The sequence below is a fragment of the Mesoplodon mirus genome, assembly GCF_964341445.2.
Source record: "Mesoplodon mirus genome assembly, chromosome: 14".
NCBI lineage: Eukaryota > Metazoa > Chordata > Mammalia > Artiodactyla > Ziphiidae > Mesoplodon > Mesoplodon mirus.
Window position 1 is genome coordinate 63,152,049 of NC_138990.1, and position 23,429 is coordinate 63,175,477.

At 45.1% G+C, this 23,429-nt stretch overlaps 1 protein-coding gene across 2 annotated transcripts; it reads right to left on the reverse strand.

Annotated features, from left to right (window-relative positions):
• Positions 1 to 1,636: 1,636 nt before the first annotated feature.
• On the reverse strand, positions 1,637 to 11,414 carry MCFD2 (multiple coagulation factor deficiency 2, ER cargo receptor complex subunit). Of its 2 annotated transcripts, none has more exons than XM_082641997.1 (4): positions 11,311 to 11,414; positions 5,461 to 5,621; positions 4,517 to 4,676; positions 1,637 to 3,144 (listed from the first exon to the last, which is right to left on the reverse strand). In XM_082641997.1, exons 2-4 carry the CDS (start codon positions 5,607 to 5,609, stop codon positions 3,016 to 3,018), a joined length of 438 nt encoding a protein of 145 aa, XP_082498123.1. In that variant the 5' UTR covers positions 5,610 to 5,621; positions 11,311 to 11,414; the 3' UTR covers positions 1,637 to 3,015. The 2 variants fall into 2 exon arrangements, with proteins under 2 accessions (XP_082498123.1, XP_082498122.1); XM_082641996.1 differs by having other exon boundaries at positions 11,219 to 11,328.
• Between the last annotated feature and the right edge of the window lie 12,015 nt (positions 11,415 to 23,429).

Genomic DNA, 23,429 nt, shown 5'->3' on the forward strand with positions numbered 1-23,429 from the left:
CTTCTGTGTGCCGACTAAGGAACTGTGGGAGGTGGTCAGTTCTCCCCTTTCTCAGGGGGATTAACTGAGGCCCAGTGAAATCAACTGTCAGGAGGCCAGGTGAGAATAAAACTCCTTTGGTCTGATTTCTATTTCAACGCTTTTATGTCTTTCACCACTGCATTTAATACGACCCTTCATTTCTTCTCTTTTGAGAATTCATTCACTCACTCATTCATTCAGCACTTAGACTGAGGAATATAAGAAGCAGAGAAGAGGGAGTTCCCTGGTGGCCTAGTGGTTAGGATTTGGCGCTTTCACTGCCGTGGCCCGGGTTCAATCGCGGTCAGGGAACTGAGACCCCTCAAGCTGCGCGGTACGGCCAAAAAATTTTTTAAAAAATTAAAAATTCAAATAAAAAAAAAGACAAGCAGAGAAGACCCTTTGATGCCAGTCCCTAGGGGTCTTACACTTCTATCCAGCCCCTCCAGTTCCCACTCTCCAGTGAGAAGGGGCCCTGACTCTTCAGCCAGGCTGAGGAACAAGGGACTGACCGTGTTTAGCTCCTACTCTGTGCCAGCCACTTACTTGATGTTTTATATAGTTTCTCTCAGTTTGTTAATACTCTTAACCACTCTGTGGGGGTAAGCTTCATTATAGTTTTAGATGAGAAACTGCAGTGGAGAGAACTTCAGAGCATAGCTCTCTCTGCCTGAGTCCAAGGCTTGTGCTGTTAGGAGGCGGCCTCTCTCAAGTATACTGATCTTCATTTCAGAGACAAAGAAACTAAGGTGCAGAGATGTTTCTTATACATTCTGAGAAATCCTTGAGGTGAACCATGAGAAGGCCAATGCCTCACAAGTGGGAGAGGAGATAAAGGAGGTATGAGGGGGAAGGGTGGACCATGCTCTGCCCCTAATGGTGCCGGCCCCTCTCCCACAGGGTAATTTCCTAAGAGGAAAAGTAGGCTAACAGGACCACAGAGGCCAGCATGGAATAATTTCAAATAGCAGCCAGCTGTGGAGGAGGAAAGAGGTGTCTTGTCTGGGTGACTCTACCTTGTAAGAATTGGCTTCTTGCTCCCCAGTTGCCTCACTCCCTAGCTGCCAACAGTGCGAGATCCTTTCAACCGCGAGCCTGCTCACTAGATCCATCCAGAAGGGCAGCTCTGGATAAAGAAAGGCTTTCAGGCAGGGGGTGGGGCTGGGGGGGGAGGCAATGGTAACTTCTTCCCTTGCTCACTTTTCAATTGGCAGAACAAAGTGTCATTTCCAAAAAGCCAGGGAAGACTGTGCTTTTTGCTTGGGCCAGGGAGGCTTTCAATAACACTATCTAATTAAATTTTCTGGCAAAGAAAAACCAGTCACCAGACTCAAGGAGAAAACCTTGTATTTTCCTAATCTAGAGAATGCAGTCATAATCTGAACTTGGCCAGAGAAGAAAGGTCCAAAAAAGTGGTTTCATTCAGAGGAAAAAATGCCTAAAAGGGGAAAGTGACTGTGAATCCTGGGAATCTACCCCTGCAGAAAGGAACAGGGTAGCGCCGGGGTGGGCCCCAGCACCTGGGATGGAGAAGACACGTGTAAACTTCTGCATTAAACCAACCGACCCTTCGTGTGGTAGGAGAAGCAGCCTATGTGGACAAAATCAACTGCTCTTTCTTTTGTTTCATCAGTTTTATTAGTCATATATCCAGAATTCATTATATAAATCTTTCAAAATACTAGATATTGCAAGAATAGTTTACAATTCAGCTCTGATTGCACAAATACTTGACACGAAACCATTTTTACAAATACTGATTTTTCTTGTAAGAATACTTTGGTAAAGAAAATAAGTCTCTATATATCTTACAGCACATCTTATGCAGTTGTTTTCCCATTCAACCATCATTTCAGGTTTCCTATCACAGCACGGGCGTCACATCCCATAAACCAAATTATAATCTGCTGCCTCTGCTTGTTTTCAATTACTGTTGAAATTCACAATGTTCAGAGTTTTTAGGCTTCTTTTTCTAATCTTTCCTGATCTGAAAGAATTCACGTATCCAGGCTAGAAGAGGTAATTTAAACAACATTCTTTCTAAATCTAACTTGCATTGGGTTAATCACGGTGCTTGGTGAAGCATCTTTACACTTCTCACTTACGCTAGACCAGCTAGTAGTTCACCCCTGCTGTATCAAGCAGAAGGGATAAAGTCCTTTTATTCCTAAGATCTTCTAAACTGCAAAACAAAACCCTAGAAACAAGAGTTAAATACAAATAGTTAGAAAGCTGTAACATTTGCTAATGATGAGAAGTAGAGAACACTTTTAGACTCGAGGTCTCTCCTAGGTTGAAAAAGACATAAAAAAAGTGTAAGGAAGTGGTAGTAGTTTTATAAAATATTGAAAAACTGCAAAAGGTGAATCACTTAGGTCAGTGATGTGTTGTTTCCAAAGTGCCAGGAGATATAGAATCTTAGACTCTGTGGCTAGCTGAACTATTTGACATTCTTCGAAATAGATGCTGTGGCTTTGAAATAGCCTAATAAATACTCCCTTGGCCAGAACAAGTAATCATTTAGGCCAGGGGAACTTTACAGAATACTGACCACGTTTCCTGAAGACAGGACCCACCAGGGAAAACATGTGGCATACATTCCATTCCTTCAGTTGCTGACAAGTGTGTCCAGTTAGCAAGAGCTTGTCTTACTCTTCAGGTAGCGTGAATTAAAACCAAGAGCCTGGCAACATTCTCCAGTCTAGTTCCTGAGTGCTCAAATCCAATTATCCAATATTCTTAAAAGGATTCTTTAATCAAGCCCTTGTCCAATAAGAGATTTAATAATACTTGGGGACTACAGTAGGTCCCATTTCTCTGCTTTTTGATTTCTCTTGATTTCTCTTTCTCACCCCAGTGTAACAAGCTGCTACAGGTTTGTACCAAAATCCCGTAGCAGTATTTTGGAAATGAGTTATTTTGCATTACCGAAAGTGTTTGATCACATTATAATGGTTCACATTTGCATCTAACTGGGAGGTGGCCACATCGTGTCTACTGCAGTGATTTTGCGAACTCGGCATAGTCAATGTATCCGTCATTGTTCTTGTCATCGTCTCTCAAAACACCATCTATTAAGTTGATCAGTTCATCTTCGTTCATTGGTGTCTGTTCATTCCCTTCCTACAAGGTACAAATTAGACAAGGATGAGCGGCATCTTTTACTGGAAGCGCTTGGTTAATGTCCAAAATAAAATGTCAATAAACTCCTTCAGATGTAGTACTTCTACTTCCAGGAATCCACAAACCACATATCAGATCCAGAGTCAATTCATAATAATCCAATTTAGAAATGATTTTTGACAGTTAAAAGGACGATACAATCAAAGTAAGCCCTTGCTTATTTGTTTTAAAAATTACTTTTCATTCTTTTCTCATTACAAAAGTCATATGTGTTCATTGTAGAAAGCTGGGTCCACACAGAATTCTGAGCTTCAGAGATTCCAGGACCCAAAGCCCCATCCTAGAGAAAAGCTCATAGCCCAGGCCCTCCTGAGGGTCAGCTCTGCTGAAGTGGAAACAGTCCATGTTAGACAACATCTCGGGGTCAGAACAAGAGGAAGAAGGCACTGCCGAGCAGTAGACCTCATCATGATCTTTGAGGTGAAGGCATTTCTGCTCACAGGGCCGAGCGCTGAGCTACGGCCGTTCACGTCCTCGGCTTATTCTTCCCCTGCCTCCTCTCCCACGTCCCCCCTCCCTCTTCTGCCGCCACCAGCATCCTCGCCTGCCAGGGCTGCTGGACCCCAGTCCCTCTGCCTGGCGTCCGCCCGTATGCCTCCTACAGCAGACCCTGCGCTCATCATGCCAGCCTCCTGTGCGAGCCCTAGCGCTCCCTGCAGCCTTCAAAGCAAACCCCACCCGGCTCAGCTCGCAGCCGTGCGAGCACACGCCCTCCCTAACTTTGCCTCTCTAGAGATTACAGTGTGGCACAGTGGGACAGACATTAGATCTGGAGACATAAGATCTGAACTTCAGCTTCCTTACCTCTCAAACTGGGGGCAACAACAAGGCCTGCCCCTTCCTGCTCCCAGGCTACTGCAGTGATCAAACGAGATCTCTAACCTGCCGGAAAGTGCTTTGTAAACTACGAGCACCGTACTGTTTGAGCATCACCCAAACCCTCAATTATCACCAAATCCCTTGAGCCCTTGGTCCCCTGACTCGCCATTCTTCCCAAATGAGATAACTTCTCCCCTGTTCTGCATTTGGAATGTGGTCTGTCTTTTAGCTGGTTCTCAGATGCTGGCGTGCAGCAGGAATGCCAGCGGCACTTGCTAAAGATAAAAGGAAAGCTCTGGGGCTTCTGCCTCAGCCCGTCACCCTGTATGAGAAGGACCGCTGAACAGGAAAAGAGGCAGAACAGAAGGCGAGCAGAAAAAGGAGAAGCAGCAATAGTGTTGCACAAGGACGGGGAGGTCATCAAGTTCGGGGACTGAGTCACCAGAGGGAGGCCTTTCCGAGATGCTGTCTACTGAGCCATTGCCTGACCTACCTCCTTATGGACATGAGTGATGGCTGTGGAGAGTTCTAGGCCGTCAAGCAAATTATTGCCGTCATAATCATGCATTTTGAAATAATGGAGCTGCAGTTCTTGTGGGGACATCTCTGCCTCTGGTTTGTTGACGACACCTTCTAGATGCTCCATGATATGCCTAAAGACCAACAGTGAGACTCAGACCACTTGGTGGCGATGCTGGGATCCTACCAAAATCTTAAGGACTCTGAAACGTTCAAGATCTTAAAGTTCATCCATCCCAGAAAAACAAACATCAACAGTGACAGACCACACTCAAGGAAGACAGATACAGGCAAGGCCCTGAAAGGAGCAGGGGAAAAAAAAAAATCAAATAGTTCATCTGTTATGCTGGCAAGATTATGGGTGTTTTTCCTTTTTATTATTAGAATATTGTTATAGCATTTTGGGGAGCTATTAATTTTTTTTTCTTAAACCAATTTAAGGATAACAGAGTATAATGTGTGAGGCTAACTGGCCCAGGGCAAAAGTGGCAACAAATGATTCAATGTTTGAACATGCCAATACAAAAGAAAAAGGTCTTGTCAGAAGCAAGAAAACTTAGCTCTATTTTGGACTCTGCAACTACCACTGTGTGTGTGTGTGTGTGTGTGTGTGTGTGTGTGTGTGTGTGTGTGTGTGTGTGTGTGTGTGTGTGTGTGTGTGTCTGTGGTGAAAGAGAGAGACAATGAATTCAGGCAAGTCATTTATCCCTTTTGGGCCTCAAGATCCTCCATCTGTGATATGATGGTGAAAAAAGAATACCTGACTTACAGGTGGCTATAAGGAATAAATATCATCCTTGGAAAATGTTAAGGGGTCGTACAAATAGTAGAAGGAAAGTTGGACAGCGCGTGCCCTTGCAGCTGGCTGCAGCTGCAGATGGGGAGGCCCCTGGACCACAGCCCCGGCTGAATACGTACTCTTGGTCATGCACTGTGCTCTTATCCAGGCCCACGCTGCCGGGATGGGAGAAGCTGGCCCCGGGCTCCTCAGCCCTGGCACCCAGGGCACAAAAGGCCCAGAGCAGGGCGCACGGGAAGGGGGGTCTGAGTAGCTGCAGAGATCTCATGGTCACCGGTACCTGGGAGGTGGGGAACACAGAAGATGAAGTTGAGAACACCAGAACTGAGGTTCTTTCAAGACTTGACACAGCGCACTCCTGGGAACCTGGGTGAAGAAACAAGGCTGGGAAAGAGGAGGACTGGGCCTAGGACAACTCTGACACCAGACTGTAGGATGACCTTGCGTTCTCCAGGTCCCCATCACTCAAACGGGAAGGCAGGTCCATGACATTTCCTGAAGCCCCTTTGGAATGCCAAGCAACTTGATGAGAGCTTATAGGGATTTGGAGAGTATTCCTGCCTACAAGCAGCTTACAGTCTGGTGAGAGAAATACTTCCTACTGAGAGTATGAATCAAGGCACAAAGTGAGGTGTACTAAAGAAAGATTAAACCCTCTGAGAGTTCAGAGGAAGAAGTTTCCTTTGGGCGAGGGAAAGCCAGAGAAGGTTAACAGACATGGGGATACTTCAGCAGGGCCTGGATGGATGGGCACGCAGTGGATGTGCAGGGACTGAGGGACAAAGGGAAGATGCGAGCAGAGGGGCAGGTGCAGACAAGTGGGAGAGAAATTCCGAGTGGTTTAGTCAGGCTGGAGCTTAGAAGGTATGAAATAGACGGAATGGTGGACAACAGGCTGCAGAGGTTGACCAGGCCGTGCTGGATGTGGTTTTGCCCGCTAGGCCAAGGGGGCTGAAGTTTCCTGGGGATAAATGGGAGCCACTGAGGGTTCACAAATGGGAGATGAGATCAGAGCTTAGTTTCACAATGGCTCAGCTGGCAGCACAGCAGGGAAGGTATTAGGTGGAGTGAGTCCAGAGACGGGGGTTGAGGGAAGCAACGGTGCAGGTCAGATCAAGGCCCGCAGTGGTGGACACGGAAAAGAGGACGTTAACCCTTGCCTTGTCCACCTCCCAGGGCTGTGACAGAGGCAAGTAACTGAACCAGGTGAGAGAGCACTGGAGAGGAGAGTTCCATAGGAATTAGGTTCCGTCAAGTACTTCTGGGGTTTGGCTAGACTTGGAATCATGGTCAACAAGAAGACACAACTGGCTACACAGCAAGCTCCCCGAGGGCAGGAGTGCTTTGTTCCCATCCATATCCCCACCAAGGCTCAGGCCTTTAGTAACTGCTGAACAGAAACAGAAAGTCCTGGTCTTTCCAGGGGCTTACAGACTGACCTCAAAAAGGAAGGTGAAGGACAGCCAGGAGACCTCCATACAACACAAAGGAAACACCTGACTCACACATTCACTTCCCTGGATAATAAGGGCCAGTGATTTCTAAGGGGCCAGCTGCAGCCAAAAAACCTAAAGCAGCGAAGAGAAAGCATAAGGTACTAGTCAGACCCTCGCACATGACACACAGAGCTCAGCTCCGAAGCCACCGCCATCTCCACTGAGGTATTACAGCCCCTCTCACCCGCCCTGAAAGGCTCTGTAGGGTAGGACCCTGGGAGAATGCCATCCCCATGATGTTTAAGAAAATTTCCCAAACCCACTTTGCTGGATATCAGCAGTATCCTCCCTAAGGAGACAATGGTCACTGGGATGTATAACTTCTAGGGTATAAAAAGAAGCATCTAGTCTCACAACTGAATAGTGACATCATAATGCAATCGTCATAATTCATAACAGAAACAGAAAAAGATGTTCAATATATACCAAGAGAAAAAGAGCAGGCTACAAAAGTCTGTAAAGAATAATTCATTTTTGGGGAATTCCCTGGCAGTCCAGTGGTTAGGACTCAGTGCTTTCACAGCTGTGGGCCTGATTCAACCCCCAGTTGGGGAACTATGATCCCACAAGCCACGTGGTACAGTCAAAAAAAAAAAAAAGAATTCATTTTTGTAAAAACCAAAACAATGTATGTATATTTCTCATACACAGAACAATGACTAAAAACTATTAACAAAGATTATTTTCTGAATTATGAGATTAGGAGTGATTTTTTTTTTTTTTTTTTTTTTTGCCCATGCCATGTGGGATCTTAGTTCCCCGACCAGGGATCTAATCCACGCCCCCTGCAGTGGAAGCTCGGAGTCTTAACCACTGGACCACAGGGGAAGTCCCTAGGAGTGATTTTGATTTTTCTTCTCTTTACTTTTCTATTGCTTCTAAAATTTCTACTATAAACATGTTTTGTCTTTACAAATATGTATTTAATGCACTTCATCCCATAATTTTGTTCCGGACTATATGGATGGAATAAAAAGGGGGATTCCAGTTAAGTCTCATCTCTACAAAATAATTCAGGAACAGCCAGAAACTACATCCCAATCTTACCAAATAAAAGTGTCCAGACCCTGATGAGGCCACTGCCACTGTACCTGGTACCAGAAAACAAGGTCTCAAGTTACTCTCAGCAGAGACTGCCCCAACTAGAGCAGAACAACTTGTTCTGACCACACACCATAGAGTTCTGGGACAAGAGGGACCAGAGGGGAAAGCCAGTTCCTCCCAAGTCTTTCAGATTCATATGCATTAGATGTCTCTTTCTCCAGCAAGCCTTCTTCAATTCCAAGTCTGGCTTAGGCATTCTTCCCATATGCTCCTAAGCGATTCCCTTCAGAAGGGTCCTGTCCATCGCTGACAACAGCTGTGCACATGACCTTAAACATGCCTGATTACTTCTCAGTACCCCCTGCGGAACTGGGCTCTGTGAGGCCGGGGACTGCATCCACATCCCCAGCATTGGGGACAGTGCCTGCACAGAGGTTGGTGATTCTCAGCCTGTGTGCCATGGTCCTCGGGAGCTGGGAGGGATTACACCTTCACAGATAACACTGCCAAGTTTTGATGTCAATGTAACTGAGGATGAAACTTATTTTTGGAGGTATCTATCAGATAGAAAAGCTGAGTGGTCATCGGACCCATGGCACCATTTCCTATAACTATGTGGTTGGATACTTAGTATATCAGATAGGGGTGGGGTAGGCGGGGGAGAGGTTCTATTCAAATAACACCAAAAAGCAACCAAGAGGGGCCTCCCTGGTGGCGCAGTGGTTGAGAGTCCGCCTGCCGATGCAGGGGATACGGGTTCGTGCCCCGGTCTGGGAGGATCCCATATGCCGCGGAGCGGCTGGGCCCGTGAGCCATGGCCGCTGGGCTTGCGCATCCGGAGCCTGTGCTCCGCAGCGGGGGAGGCCACAACAGTGAGAGGCCCGCATACCGCAAAAAAAAAAAAAAAAAAAAAAAAAGCAACCAAGTGCTTGAGTCCAAATTATCCCCTCTTCGTAGGAGACAGGATAAAGGTCAAGAACCATACATTTTGGACTTACCCCATTTTGGTCTGCTGTGGCAGGTTTCTAACCATTAGACCACAACAAAAGTCAAATCTACAAACACAGAAGAGAAACTCTCCCCTACAAGTGCTACAAGGAGCACAGGGAATCTGGCTGCCACTTAACAAAGTAAACTACTCATATTGAAAAGGAAATATTAGAAGTCCCTTCCACCGAAAGAACAAGTTGCATCATCCACACTCCAACTACTTAGCTCAAGGCCAAAAGCAAAGAGCTTGGCAGATAAGCCCCAGGAGTTCCTGGGATCACTGGCCTCTGAGAAATTAAAGGCTAGGCTGGAGAAAAATCCAGAGGAGAGATTTCTGAGAGAGTGGAACACAACCATTGAGACACCCTTCACAAGGAGAAGCATCATTCCTGGGAGGAAGCGCTAGACCACTGATGGTAGGGAGCTCCCGCAGTGCCCTGACTGTAACAGGGCTTCCCTCACAGCTCCAGCAGCCTCTTCCAGCCCCAGAGCATTTGTTCCCACTGTTTCCACCTGTCTGTCCTCCCTGTTCCTTCCAGGCCCAATTCAAATGTCACCTCTGTGTTCTCCCAGCCAAGACCAACTGTTCTCTCCTCTGACCTCAGTCTGCAGTCTCTCACACTCACTTGGCCTTAACATATGGTCACATATTGTGCTCCATTTGTTTTTCTCTTTTCTCTCCCTCTCTGAGGACAGGGAACCTATTTTCTCTGTCTCTCCTTTACCCTAGTGAATTTACTACAAAGTGCTGAGCTGACCTGGCATAGCACACCTTCACTCTGAATCAGGGCAGTGGATCCTGCAACCTAGGTGTGTTGTTCCCTATCACAGAGGATCTGACTACACTAAAAAAATAACTTCCCTTTGGAGCCGTCCCACCAGTGGTTTGGCCAGGCCCACGCTCATTGTGTCTTACCAACACTTAAGAGTTTGCAGCGAGCCTTCCTCCCATAAAAACCACAGCAGCTGTTAGCCACTTTTCTCTCATGCTGGGGCCCTCAGCTGAGAATCAACCTCAAAGCAGCCACACATCCTGTAGCCAGAGGCGATGCCAAAGAAAAACCTGACTGGCATTTCCCCATTTAAAACTACCATGGTCCTGGACTGAAAGCAAGAAAAGAACCAGGTTCCTAGGCAAAGAAACCTCTACATGGGTTGAGGATTGAGAACTGGTTCTGAAAAAGCAGGCGTTTAATAACTTGGATCTCTTTGTTCATTTGGGGAGCCCAGGGAGCTGCCATGCTTCATTTATACATTTAACTAACACTCTTCACTAACAGCTTGGTGCTGCACAAGGTTCTAAGGATAGGGCTGTGAACCAGACAGGCTCCTGTCACACAGATTACAGCCTGCTGGAAAAGAAAGACCAGTTAATGCAACAGCTTACCACAGAAGCCCCAACCCATACCTGGGTTAATGCATGAAGGATTATTTTTTTTCAAGGTGCTAAAGGATAGCACCTCAGGTAGAGGGAACACAATGTAACAAACACCTAAGCCTAGAAGGAACTTGATCCAATCTGGGAAATAAAAAGCGTTCAATATGGTTGAAGACACAGTATAGTGGAGATGGATGAGTTAAAGTAAAAAGAGGACAGGTCACGAAGGGCCTTGTAAGCCCTGTTCAAGAGGTTATAAGGGCAATGGGAATCCACGGAAGGGCGATAAGGGAATGGGGAGAGGGGTCTGGTGACGTGATCAGATTTCTGTTTTAAGACCATCACTCTGGCTTTCCACTACATAACAAACTACGGAGGATGGAGAAGGGATACAGGGGACCAGTCAGGAGGCTACTGAGTAGTCCAAGGGAAAGATGAAGGTGGCCTGAACTAGCTAGAGCAGAGGAACTGGGCGTGGAGAAGTGAGTATATCCCTGAGAGATTTATGATGGATTCGTTGTGGGTGGGTAAAGAGTGTAGGAGGTGAGAATGACGCCCAGGTTTCTGCTTGGGCAACTGGGTGGATGGCGGGTGCCATGCCCAGACAGGGAATACTACAGGGGAATACAAGCTTTCCCCGCCTCCCCACTCCCCTGGCACGGCCTGGCCAAGCTCGCCCGCCCGACAGGACCTGTTTATTGTCTCCCCCAGAGGGAGATCGGGTACAGGAGCAGATGGAGAGCTACGACTCAGGCCCGCGCGCAGGTCCACGGCAGGTCTCCAAGAGGGCAGAGATCGGCCCTGATCGGGCTCATCTGCCCCGGGGGAGAGGCTCTGCTCCTAGTCGGCTAGCTTCCCGGGCCGACTTGGGGTCCGATACCCTCACCCAGGCCGCTCCTGCCTCCCAACCTGAGCCAGAAGCCCCGAGCCCCCCGAAGGGACGCCGGGATCCCGCCCCGCTGCCGACACCTGAATGCCGTCCCACGGACTTCCTCCTCCAAGGTCGGGTCACAGGCCTCACAGGCCGCAGCCGGATTGCGGCTGCTCCCTGGTTCACTCACCCTCGCAGCCAGCAGCTGCCAAACAGCTTTCTTCGGACACGAAGCCCTACGGCGTGAACCTCGCCAGCACCCGTCCTCAGAACGCTTTTTCTCGGCCCCGCCCCACCTCCGTCCCTCTGTGCGCACGCGCGCCCCTTCCGCCCGCCCATTGGCGCCGCGGGCCCCGCCCCTGCCAGGCTTCTGGCAGTGTGGGCCGCTGGGCTGATTCCGCGTGTAACGGGCTCAGGCCCAGTAAGGGCTGGGCGGAGACATTTCTTCTGCCTCCCTTCTCGAGGGCGACACTCGGTTGGGCCACCTGAACCCCCAGAGTCCCCGCAGGTTGCTAGGCAACCCCGGAAGCCCCCAGGAGGACCTAAGGTGGCGAAAGCGGATGCTGCGGGTGTCAAAACTGGCTTTCAGCTCCAACTCCACCTCCACCTCCACATTTACAGGTTCCTGGGTTCCTCTGACTGCAAGTTGGGAAGAAAGATAATAGCGTAAAGGAAAAAAATGTTGCGTGCCATTCCAGTTCTACAAGGATCAAGCCATTAGCCACTGCAATTGACCACCAACAGTGTGCCCCGAGGGGAATTCAGGATGGAGGAAAACAGGAAACTTTCTGTACTCTGGATATACTGATCCTTAGATAGGTAAGATGCATCTCTAAGGAAAAATTCCAAATAACCCCAGGAAATATGGAACTGCTGGGGGCTCAGCCAGGGACTGAAGAAGATGCAGGGACTTGGTTGAGAGGACCATGTTGGGTGTCTGGGAACTGGGAGAACAGGGCACCCGGGCATCCTATCTTTTATGTGTTGGCAGAATGAAGAAATAAACATGGATGGTGAAAACATGGTCTAGGATCAAGAATCACTTAATAGTTTAATAGCCCAGAGAAGGCACTGTTTTTCCACTGAAGTTCAGAAATCTTTATTTCCTCCCTTCCCTGACCATGTGGCGAAAGAGCAGGGGCTTTGTAGGATAGAAGAAACCCTATTAATTCCAGGCTCCTTCCCCTTTCCTTACCCTGAAGTTTGAGTTAGTTAGATCTAGTTCATTTTTCAGCCCTCCCTCTGCCATCCATCCATTCTTCCATTTGTTCATTTATTCATTAATTCAGTAACATTTCTTGAGTACCTCCTAGGTACTAGGCACTGTGCTAGGAGTTACCAGAGAAACAAATAACAACAAGATATGTTCTCTTCCTTCAACAAGCTCAGTGTCTGATGGATAAAGCATTCTCATTCTATTTAACCAACGCTTACACTTTTTCTATGGATCTTATCCTATGTCCTCTCTCGCGCGAATCACCAATTACTCCCCCTCTAATAGCCCATCCCCACGATCATATAATCTTGCTCTGGTTTCTTCCCCACTACACTGCTGAAACTACAATCTCCATGCAAATTCAGTGGTGCTTCTCCTTCTCTGTTTTTACTTGCCTTCTCAGTACTATTCATCACAGTCAGCCATCCCCACTTTGAAACACCTTCTTCTCTTGTTTTCTGATGCCATGTACTCTTGGTCCTCCTGCTACCTCATTGACTATTCTTTCTTGGGTTCTTTTCACTGACTTCTCATCTTCTGCTCAACCTGTAAATATCAAAGTGCTTAGTGTTCTATCCTTAGTCCCCTTCTTTGTCTCCCTACCCACTCTCCTTCTGTGATTTCATCTAGTCGTATGGCTTTAGCTGCCATTTGCAAGCAGATGACTCCAAAAGGTAGATCTCTAACAATGACCTCTGCCTGTAAGTCCTGACTCCTCTAAACAACTGCTTACTTGACATCTCCACACGAGTGTCTAACTGGCATCGCAAACTTAACCTGGCCCACCAAAATATTAATTTTCACCCCTAAACGTGTACCTCTCTGTTTTTCCCATTTTAGTGAATATCACTGCCCTCCATTTAGTAGTTCAAGCCAAATTCGAGGAGCTATCCTTTTTGCCCCCTCAACTTTATTGAGGTATAATTGACATCCGGGAAACTATCATCTGCTACCTACCTTCATTCTTGCCCCATTTTAGTCCATGAGTCAATTGTTTAAGCTATTTATAAGTGAGCGTTCTATAACTTGTAGCGGAACCCATTCCTAACAGGCAAATAACTTGGTACCAGAAGTAGGACACAAAAAAAACAGATACTAAAACGTGAAATTGGCTAACAGAAGGTTAAGGTAGCCAGTGGTAAAGACTATCCCAAATGGAAAGTTGGTGACCTACGTGTTAAGCAGTAGTTAAACCGTTGAACCTGCTGTCACTTGCTGGCCCTTGGGAAAAACCGACATGCCAACCAAAGTTGTATTGCAGGAGAAATCTCAGGAACAATACAGAACATTCGTGACTGTTGGCTTTTTTTTTTTTCCTTTTTTAAATAGCTTTCAGCAAAGTCCTTCAAGAGAGTGGCAAATCCAGATTAGAGATAGCTGATTGGAAAGCAGAGATTAAAGAAAATAAGGCCTTGGTGGGAAAGGAACATCTTACCTGCAGTTTACAACCTAAATTACCTGAGCCCCACAGTTTGGAGACTTGCTGGGTTGAAATAAACAATTTTCTTTAAATACCCAAGCTGAAGCCAGCACAAATGGAGACAGGGAAGAGGCAGCTTTATCAGGAGAGAAGATGGAGGCCCAAGGTAGCAAAGATGGACTATAGGTGGCTTCTCTACCTGCTTTGTTTTGAATTGTCTCCACTGCAATTAAGCACACAGATACCAGCCCCTAGAAGACTTAAATCTTCTAATAGTTGGTTTTGCTTGTTTTGCAGAAAGAAACATTTGAGGTATACACAAGAAACTAATAAAAGAGAACAGAGGTGAGAATAAGACCTCGTTTTATATCTTTTTGTTTGGCTTTAATTTTTAAAAAATCAAGTAAATATATTAATTATTTGGGAGGAAAATATAATCTTTCATTAGAAAACCATTTAAAGACTCCCTAGATAAGTTATTTGATTGTGATTACTCATGTGTGAAATTGACCAGAAGCCTAACAAATGATTGAGGGAATCATGTGTCCCTGAAATCTCAAGCCTGGTCAACATTGGTCTGTTCCTGTTTAAACAAGGGAAGGGCTGCCAGATTTCCCAGCAAGAACTTAATACACTGCCACTGAAGGGGATACTACATATTTTCCATTCTTTTTTTCTGAAAGGAAGCATTTATTATTTTTTCACATTGTGCATTGAATGTGTTTCCCTGTAATTTTTGTTTGGTTTTGTTTTTTACATTTTATTGATGCACAATTGTTTAGAAAAAACACACTTCTGTTTCCCTTTACTCACACACACAATACTTCTGACAGCAGATGTGTGGTTTTTTCCCCACACCAAGCAATTCCTTACAACACCAGCTGAGTGTCCTACAATGCAATTCAATTCTGACACTAACTGAAGTTAGTACAGTCCACACGGGTAAAGGGCTCAGCCCCATAAGACTGCCGCCCACTGCAGATGCCAAGCACAATTAGTAGGTCCCCAAATTACCCATGACTTCTGTCCGACTTTACAAATTGAAGGCTCCCATGACTCCCTCCTGGGATTTGATCACTTGCTAGAACAGCTCGCAGAACTCAGGGAAACACATTTACCAGTTTATTTTATAATACACGATATCATAACGGGTACAGGTGAACAGTCAGATGAAGAAATACACAGGATGAGGTCTGGAAGGGTCCCAAGCACAGGGGCCTCTGTCCCTTTGGAGCTGCGGTGCCCCATCCTGCAGACACGTGGATGTGTTCCACCAACCCAGAAGCTCCCTGAACCCTGTACTATTGGGATTTTTTGGAGGCTTCCTCACATAGGCATAATTGATCATTAACTCAATCTCCAGTCCCTCGCCCCTTCTTGGAGGATAGTGGGTGGAGCTAAAAGCTCAAAGTGTCTCATCATGATTTGGTCTTTATGGTGATCAGACCCATCCTGAAGCCATCCAGGGGCCCACCAAGGGTCACCATATTAGAACAAAGGACACTCCTATCACCAAGGAAATTCCAAAGGATTTAAAAACTGTCAGGAACCAGGGTCAAAGGCCAAGTATTAGAACGAAAGATGCTCCTAATTTTCTTATCACTTATGAAATTACAAGCGTTTTAGAAGCTCTGTGCCAGGAACCAGGGGCATATATGTAAATATATGGGTTTTTTTCTATTATTTCAGAATAGTATACACAAAAGTACCCATACAGAAAAGCATACAGCTCAATAAATTTTCGGAAATTGAACACCCCCATATAACCAGCACCCAGATCAAGAAACAGAACATTACCAACACCCTAGGAGACCAGCTTGTGCTCCCTTCCAAGCACCACCCTCCTCCTAAAAGGTAATTGCTATCCTGACTTCTAATACCACAGAGCAGTTTTACCTGTTTCTGTATTTTCTATAAATGGAATCACACAGTACATACTCTTTTATCTATGGCTTCTTTTACTCAACGTTATGTTGAGATTCATTCATAGTGTGTAGATTTAGAGCATTCATTCTCATCTCTGTATGCTATTCTCTTTTCCCTTCTACTGTCAGTGGATATCTGGGTGGTTTCCAATTTTAGGTTGTTATAAATTATGCTACTTCAACATTGTAGATGTTGCACATCTGTTCAGGTCTCTGTCAGGTATTAACCTAGGAGTAGAACTGCTGGCTCCTGGGAACGCAGATGTTCAACTATATTAGATAGTGCTAAAAGGTTTTCCAAGTGGCTGTGTCCGTTTACACTCCAGCAAGTGTTCTATTGGTCCCCATTCTCTCCAACACTTGGTACGTCCCATCTTTCTCATTTTAGCGGAAAATAAACTTGTCTTAGCTTAAATCACCCAACCATGAGAAGCCACATCTGGACCTGAAAGGGGCCTGCACAGTACACAGAGTACCTGGACTCCCAGGTGTATGTAGGAGCTGGCTGGGACTTTAGGATTACCTCCTTTATGGACTGAGCACCCCTCATGTCAGATGTGTATGTGAGAAAGAGGGATGCGCATGGGTTTCAGGTAACCAAAGAGCTACACCGGGCCAACACTGATGAGTTTGAGTCGGTGGTAGCCCAGTTTCCATTTTCAACACGCTTCTCTCTTGTCTGTCTCCACAATGAAGGCTAAAAAACGTTAAACACTCACTTCCCCATCTTTTCTGCAGCTAGATGGCTAGGTAACATAGTTCTGGGCAATGAGACAGAAGGGGAACTTGGGAAATCTTGCTTTTCTGATAAAAGAGACAAATGATGGGTACAGACCTTTCCCCTTCCTCCAACCCTGAATGGGGATGTACCGTCTCAGCAGTCATCCTCAATCATGGACGGAAGTGGGAAAGAATTTAGAAAGGCTGCCCTAACGCTGTGGGCCACTGAACCAACACCAGCAGCTGCTTACTTCCAGATATCCTGTTATGTGCGGAGAACTCCTATTTGTTTAAGCCACTCGAAGACAGTTACTTGCAATCCAAAGCATTCTCAAGTGATACAGAGGTCGAGCAACATGTGGACTCAGATGTGAACTGGATTTGTCAGTGTGAGGTCACTGGGGGCTCAGAGAGCAGTTTATGTGGAGTGCTGGGCAGCAGCCAACGTACAGTGGGTGGTGAGTGGCTGGTGGGTAAGACTGGGTACGGCAAGTATGGGCAAGCCTTTCATGCTTGGCTGTGAGGGAGAGGAAAGTAGCTAGAGGGGGACACAGGATCCAGAAGTGTTGTCTTTAAGGTGGAGGGCCTTGTGCATGTTTAAATCCTTTTGGGAAGGAGCCAGCACAAATGAGACTGAAAAGAGCAGAATGGACAAAACTGAAAGAACAAGGTTATTGAGGAGGCAGGAGAGAATGGATACAAAGCCTAGATGGGTGTTAGCCTGAAATTTGGGAGGCATGGCTGTTTTCTGAGAGAGCCGTGATTGGGGGAAGGGCAGGTAGATTGAGTGGGTCGGAGTTTGAAATCATCATTGTGTATCTGGGAAAGCAAGCTGCCTAAAGGAGATAGAAGACTTCCTGGCCTGAGTTGAAGGCTCAGTTGAAATTGGAGTTTGTTCATTTAGAGTGGTACGGTCTGCATAATTATTTGATTGTATACAATGGTTAATGTACCTTTCATGAATTTTAATTTAAAAAATTTTGCATCTAAGTTACACATGGATGTGGCTAGAAAAAAGTAGAACAGAAAGTTGTCTAATAAAAAACCAAGTTCCTCTCTCTCAATCACCAAATCTTCCCCATCTCGCTAGCTGCTGTTTATGACCACACTAGGGTTGAGTGGGGGGCTGGACTGGAGAGTGGTAAGGGGGATAAGGAAGTTGTTACTTAACTGGTACAGTAAGTCAGCTCTGCTTTCCCCACTCCATCTGACTGATGTTTAATGCTGAGTGCCTTTGTGTGGCTCCCCTGCTGGACCCCTCACCGCAGTCCCCCTGACATGGGTAGCACCTCTCTTTTGGAAGGCTCGTGGTCCTCTCTCAATATCTGGTTTTCCCTAGCAGTCCAACAGACACTCTTTTGGGCAGAATCCCTTTAAAAACGATCCCAAGCTGGTTCAAGGGCTCATGACTTGGGTTAGGTTTGAGAGGAGACCAGGGTAGAGTCCCCACTTTCCCTTGGGTGTTTTCCAGGAGATGGCAAGCCCCATGGGGCCCAGTATGGAACCTGAACAATGGAGAAGCAATTCTGAGAGTGATGTCTAGGAAGATGGGCCTGAGAGCATCCTCAAGCCCTCAAACCCCAGCATGGTTCAGCCAAAGGAGGCAAGACTTCCAAAGCCCTCCAAGAGGGCTAGGTGTGAGAGCAAAGCACACCAGATGAGACCTGGGATGAGGAAAATGCAAAGTAGATCCACCTGACAGAGAGAGGCCATGGCAGGACTTTGGACATTAGTGACACATGCAGAAAGCACAGGGGTGTCCTGTCCTGGCGTATTGGCCTCCAGAGCCATGCCTCACTCTTCCCCTCTTGTGTTCTGCATCACAAGCAGGCTGACCCCAGTGGGTTGCACTTCCTAGCCTTCCCTGTCAGCTGGCTTCCTGCTGGCTCAGCTAATAGAGAGTACCAGCAAGGGATCAGAGGATGGAAGGAAGAAGCTGTCTCTACTGGGAAGGGAGACCCAGTGAGTTTTAGGAATGCCAGGTACTCAGATTGAAATCCACCTAGATTCCCCCATTCTAATTCCCAAGGTCCCATATGTTCTTCATCAATGCTGTAACTTTCTTGTAAGAGACAGGATTCATTTTGTAAACAAAAAGAACAAAGGGTGTCATTCATCCCCTTGTACAAAGGGTTAAGTCGGTAACCCACTATAGTTGTCCACCAGTGGTGCGCCCTGAGCAGAATTCCTGACGGGATAAACATGATGAGACATTCTGTGCTTTGGATACATGGGACCCTAGATAATTAAGACGCACATTTGAGGAAGAATTTAAATGATCCCAGATTCTTGTATCTTCCCAGACATAGATATCCATTCTTTGTCATTAGCAGTAATCTTTTACAAAGATGTATGCTTGACTATAGGTATTTCCCGGCTGAAAAATTAATATATATATATATATACCGGCTCTTCCCTCCCTCTTCAGGGTAGTCCTCTCAGAACTACTGAGAGGCCATTTCTCAGGCCATAGTCCTCAGTAAGTTCCCTGAATAAAACCTAACTCACAACTTTTTTACGTTGTGCATTTTTTAAGTTGACAGTTTGTAAATTCATCTTGCGTTATGATATAAATTACCACAGTATCAGACACTGCATCTTGATTTTAGCTGCTTATGTTCAGCAGCTCTAAGACAAAAGAGATCTTTTAGGACATTTTTAGAGGCTCTGACTTGTTTGAGGCAAGATTTTAAAATTCTGGGTTGGTGATTTTTTAAATTAATTGAAAAAAATTCTCCATTCATTCATAATGACCCATCACTGCTCATACAGAGCATGAGTACTAGAGGGTACATGCAGATATTCCAGGGGTGCTCAGGCACGGGTAGTTTTAGAGATTACTTTCCAGCTTGTCGGTTTTTCTATGCTCTCCGCTGAAACTGACCTGCCTGATAAGGACCTGCCTTAGAACATCACGCCATTTGTCCCTTTCACAGTCATGTTGCCTCCCCGCTTTAAACAATGAAATACCACCCTGAATCTTACTAAGATGCATTGTCCCAGGGTATAAGAACCTGAGGATAACCAAAGGGGGCAATTCAAAATACTGATGTCAGTAAAATCTGCTTAATCAAGACAGTGGGGTAGGGTTTTGTATTTCTCCGTCTCTTATTCATATTTCTGAAAAGGGCAAAACGTGGTGCTAAAAGTTTGGAATTCTGGCTTCTCTTAGGATGTTCTTTTTCAGCTATACTATAAACTGGGGTGGTGGGAACGATACCCATCTGTATTTAATGACCCCACTTCTTCCATCCCTGACTATTATCAAAGAACACATAACTCCTGATGAAAATTCCCACAACTGTTGGTTTCTTAAACTTCTAAGTATATATACCTCCCTCCTAACAAGTCAAATGCATTAGCATTTTTTAATACCCCTTTTGTCTCCCTCTCCTCCCCCATCATGTTGTTCTTGCTTGGAATTTTTTTTAATAAATTTATTTTATTTATTTTTCTATTTTTGGCTGCGTTGGGTCCTCGTTGCGGTGTGTGGGCTTCTCATTGCAGTGGCTTCTCTTATTGCGGAGCATGGCGCGCGGGCTTCAGTAGTTGTGGCAGACGGGCCTAGCTGCTCCGCGGCATGTGGGATCCTCCCAGCCCAGGGCTCGAACCCGTGTCCCCTGCATTGGCAGGCAGATTATTAACCACTGCGCCACCAGGGAAGCCCCTGGAATTTTTGACATTAGTTATTTTGGATAAACATTCTCTTCTTTAGTCTTAGCTTTTTAATTTTTTTAAACAGCAATAAATTTATCAAAATATTTGATCACCCTGACATCTCATATCTCTTGAAGGTTCTCCTGGATTTGTTTCTCTTACATAAACACTTCTTTTAAAGGTATTTTCATTGTGGATTTTGTGTGTTAAACTTCTGAGGCCTTGTGTGCCTGAGAAAGTTCTTATTACTTTCTCTCATTGAAATGAAAATTTGGCTGTATTGTATATAAAACTTCAGGTTCGGAGCTCTTTTTCTTCAGTACCTAAATAAAGAAATAAATACATTATCGTAAGAAAAGCAATCTTACAATCATCTAAAAAGATGGGGAAAAAAGTGTTTGACAGAAGTCAATACCTGTTCATAATAAAAATGTTCTGCAAACTAGAAACAGAAAAGTAGTCTCTCAACCTGATAAAGGGCATCTATTAAAAACCCACAGTTGGGACTTCCCTGGTGGTCCAGTGGTTAAGACTCCGTGTTCCCAATGCAGGGGGCCCAGGTTCGATCCCTGGTCAAGGAACTAGATCCCGCATGCCACAAGGAAGATCTCACATGTGTCAACAAAGATCCTGAGTGCTACAACTAAGACCCAGCGCAGCCAAATAAATAAATAGATATTAAAAAACAAAAACCCACAGTTAATGTTCTTGTAGCGGAAGGCCGAATACTTTGCCCCTAACATCAGGAACAAAGCAAGGATGTCCACCTTCAACACTTCTATCGACCATTATACTAGAGCTTTAAGCCACTGCAAAAAAAGATATAAAAGCCACACAGATTGGAAAGGAAAAAGGAAAATGGTCTTTACTCACAGATAACATGATCATGCAGATAGAAAATCCTTCTAAAGAATCTACAAAAGAACTACTAGAACTATTAAGTAAATTTAGCAAGGCCACAGGCTGCAGGTCAATATACAATAATCAATGTTATTTCTGTATGTTAACAATGAACATGTAGAAAATGAAATTTTTAAAATACCATTTCAACAGCATCCTAAAACATAAAATACTTAGGGATAAGTCTAATTATTTTAAGCATACTTTTTAATAGTCTTGAAACTGAGGGCAGTCATTAATTAGAATCCTTGAACTATAACTTGCTTAATAAATAATAACTTATAACCTGCCTTCTCTAATCAAGCTTGCTTTAATTGTTCTTGCACATTGCATACCCTCCAAGCTTCACTGTAGCCTGGGCAATATATCATAAGATTCCTTTAACCACCCCCTCCAGATAAAACCTCTGACATATGGGTCGCTATAGTAATGGTTTCTTATTTTATTTTTTTATTATTAAAATTTTTTAATTTAAAAAATTTTTTTAATTTTGTTTCATTTTTGGTTGCCTTGGGTCTTCATTGCTGCATGCGGGCTTTCTCTAGTTGCGGCGAGTGGGGGCTACTCTTGGTTGCAGTGTGCAGGCTTCTGATTGCAGTGGCTTCTCTTGTTGCGGAGCATGGGCTCTAGGCGTGTGGGCTTCAGTAGTTGTAGCACACGGGCTCAGTAGTTGTGGCTTATAGGCTCTAGAGCACAGGCTCAGTAGTTGTGGCGCACGGGCTTAGTTGCTCCGCGGTGTGTGGCATCTTCCCAGACCAGGAATCGAACCTGTGTCTCCTGCATTGGCAAGCAAATTCTTAACCACTACGCCACCAGGGAAGTCCCAGTAATGGTTTCTTAAGTTGTTTTTCAGGAACATGGAGTTGTCTTGCCCAGTTCAAACTGGTCAAGCACACTGACCATTCAACTAGGCCTCTGCAAGTGTCAGATGGATAACCTATTGTTGTCAGAGGGACAAAAACTCCATCATCAGATCATGCTAATGCCACCATTTTCTGAACACTTGTCTCATGAAGAAGCATGTAACTCACATACACCTGCGCAGAACACTGATTACTTCACCTTTTTCTGATCTTCAACCCCCTTTCCCCATGTCTCAGACCACGCTGCTTCTTTATCCTGTAAATATCCCAAGCCCCTCACCTTTAGGGAGGAGGATCTGAAACTTGTTCTCCCATCTCCTCGCTTGGCTGTCTCATGGATAAACCCTTTCCCTACTGCAAACTTCCATGTCTCAGTGTTTGGCTTGTTGTGGAGTGGGGCAAACAAACCTGGTTTTGTAATAGTCTGGTAATTCTGTTCAATATTATCTGAAGTTATTGTGGTCTCGTCCTGCTGTTGTGTTTATTCTTTTGACTCTGTGAAAGCATACCTCAGAGACATTTGGTTATCTGCATGCAAATGATATACTTGCTTATTTTAAGGAGAATAGTCATTAAGCTGTTGTCAACAAAAAGGGCTTTATAAGAGAAAAGAAAAAACTACAGACACTCTAAGCACAGTAGGTTTTTGGATTCTTTCCATTTGATATTTGGGTGGGGGGAGGCTAATTGATTAGCTGTCATCTAGCAGAGTCTAGTCTGTGAAGTGTGCTCCTGAACGGGTTGCTTAGGGTAAACAAAGGAAATAATTTCAGCCACTGACAGATTCTTCTGACAACTTGAAGATTTTAACTGTGGAATATTCATGCCAGGCCGAGGCTACCATGTTAGGCGAGGTCCATACCACTTCCATCCTCAGAATTTCTCAGTTCTCACTCATGGTGATTATTTCCTCCTGCATTTTGTAATTTTAGATGTTGAGCTCATCTTTAGTGGGGTTTTGTCTATGGGAATCCTGTGTGGTCCAAGTAGAGAGTATATTCCTTTCAAAGAGATTTTATATTTGCTTCTATCTGCTTGGTATCCATTTTTAAGTTAATTTTTCAACTTGTGAGCCCCTGGTTTCTATAGGTAGTATAAGATTGAACTCTAGACCAGAGTAAGGGCAGACTATAATTTTAAATTCTCAGGGGAAATTTTTTTAACCAAATCAAGAGGCTCCACCAGGAGATTCTCTGTTTCCTTGTGCATTTCTGCAGTTTTGTTTCTGGTACATGCTTTCACCAAAGGTACAGCCCTTGCAGAGTTCTAACTTTATGTGAAAGCATCAGGTCTATCTCTTCATTCTTGTTAACCCAAGGTCTCTTCTGTTGCTATATGTCCATTAAAACTCAAAGTCCTTGGATCCTGAGACCAGTAAACCCCAGGAAGGCCTCCGCCTCACCTTATCTGACTCCCGCTCTCCCCTACCCCACAATTTAACTCCCTTTTAATTTTGTGACCACTGAGAATGTTCCCTACTTTCTTGTGAGCTTAGCTTTCTAATTAACAGAAAGCTTAATTTATTTTACCAGCATTTTAAGGTGTTTTGAAAGAAACAGAAGTGAATACATTTATGGAATATATTCATATACATGAAGAAAAATATAT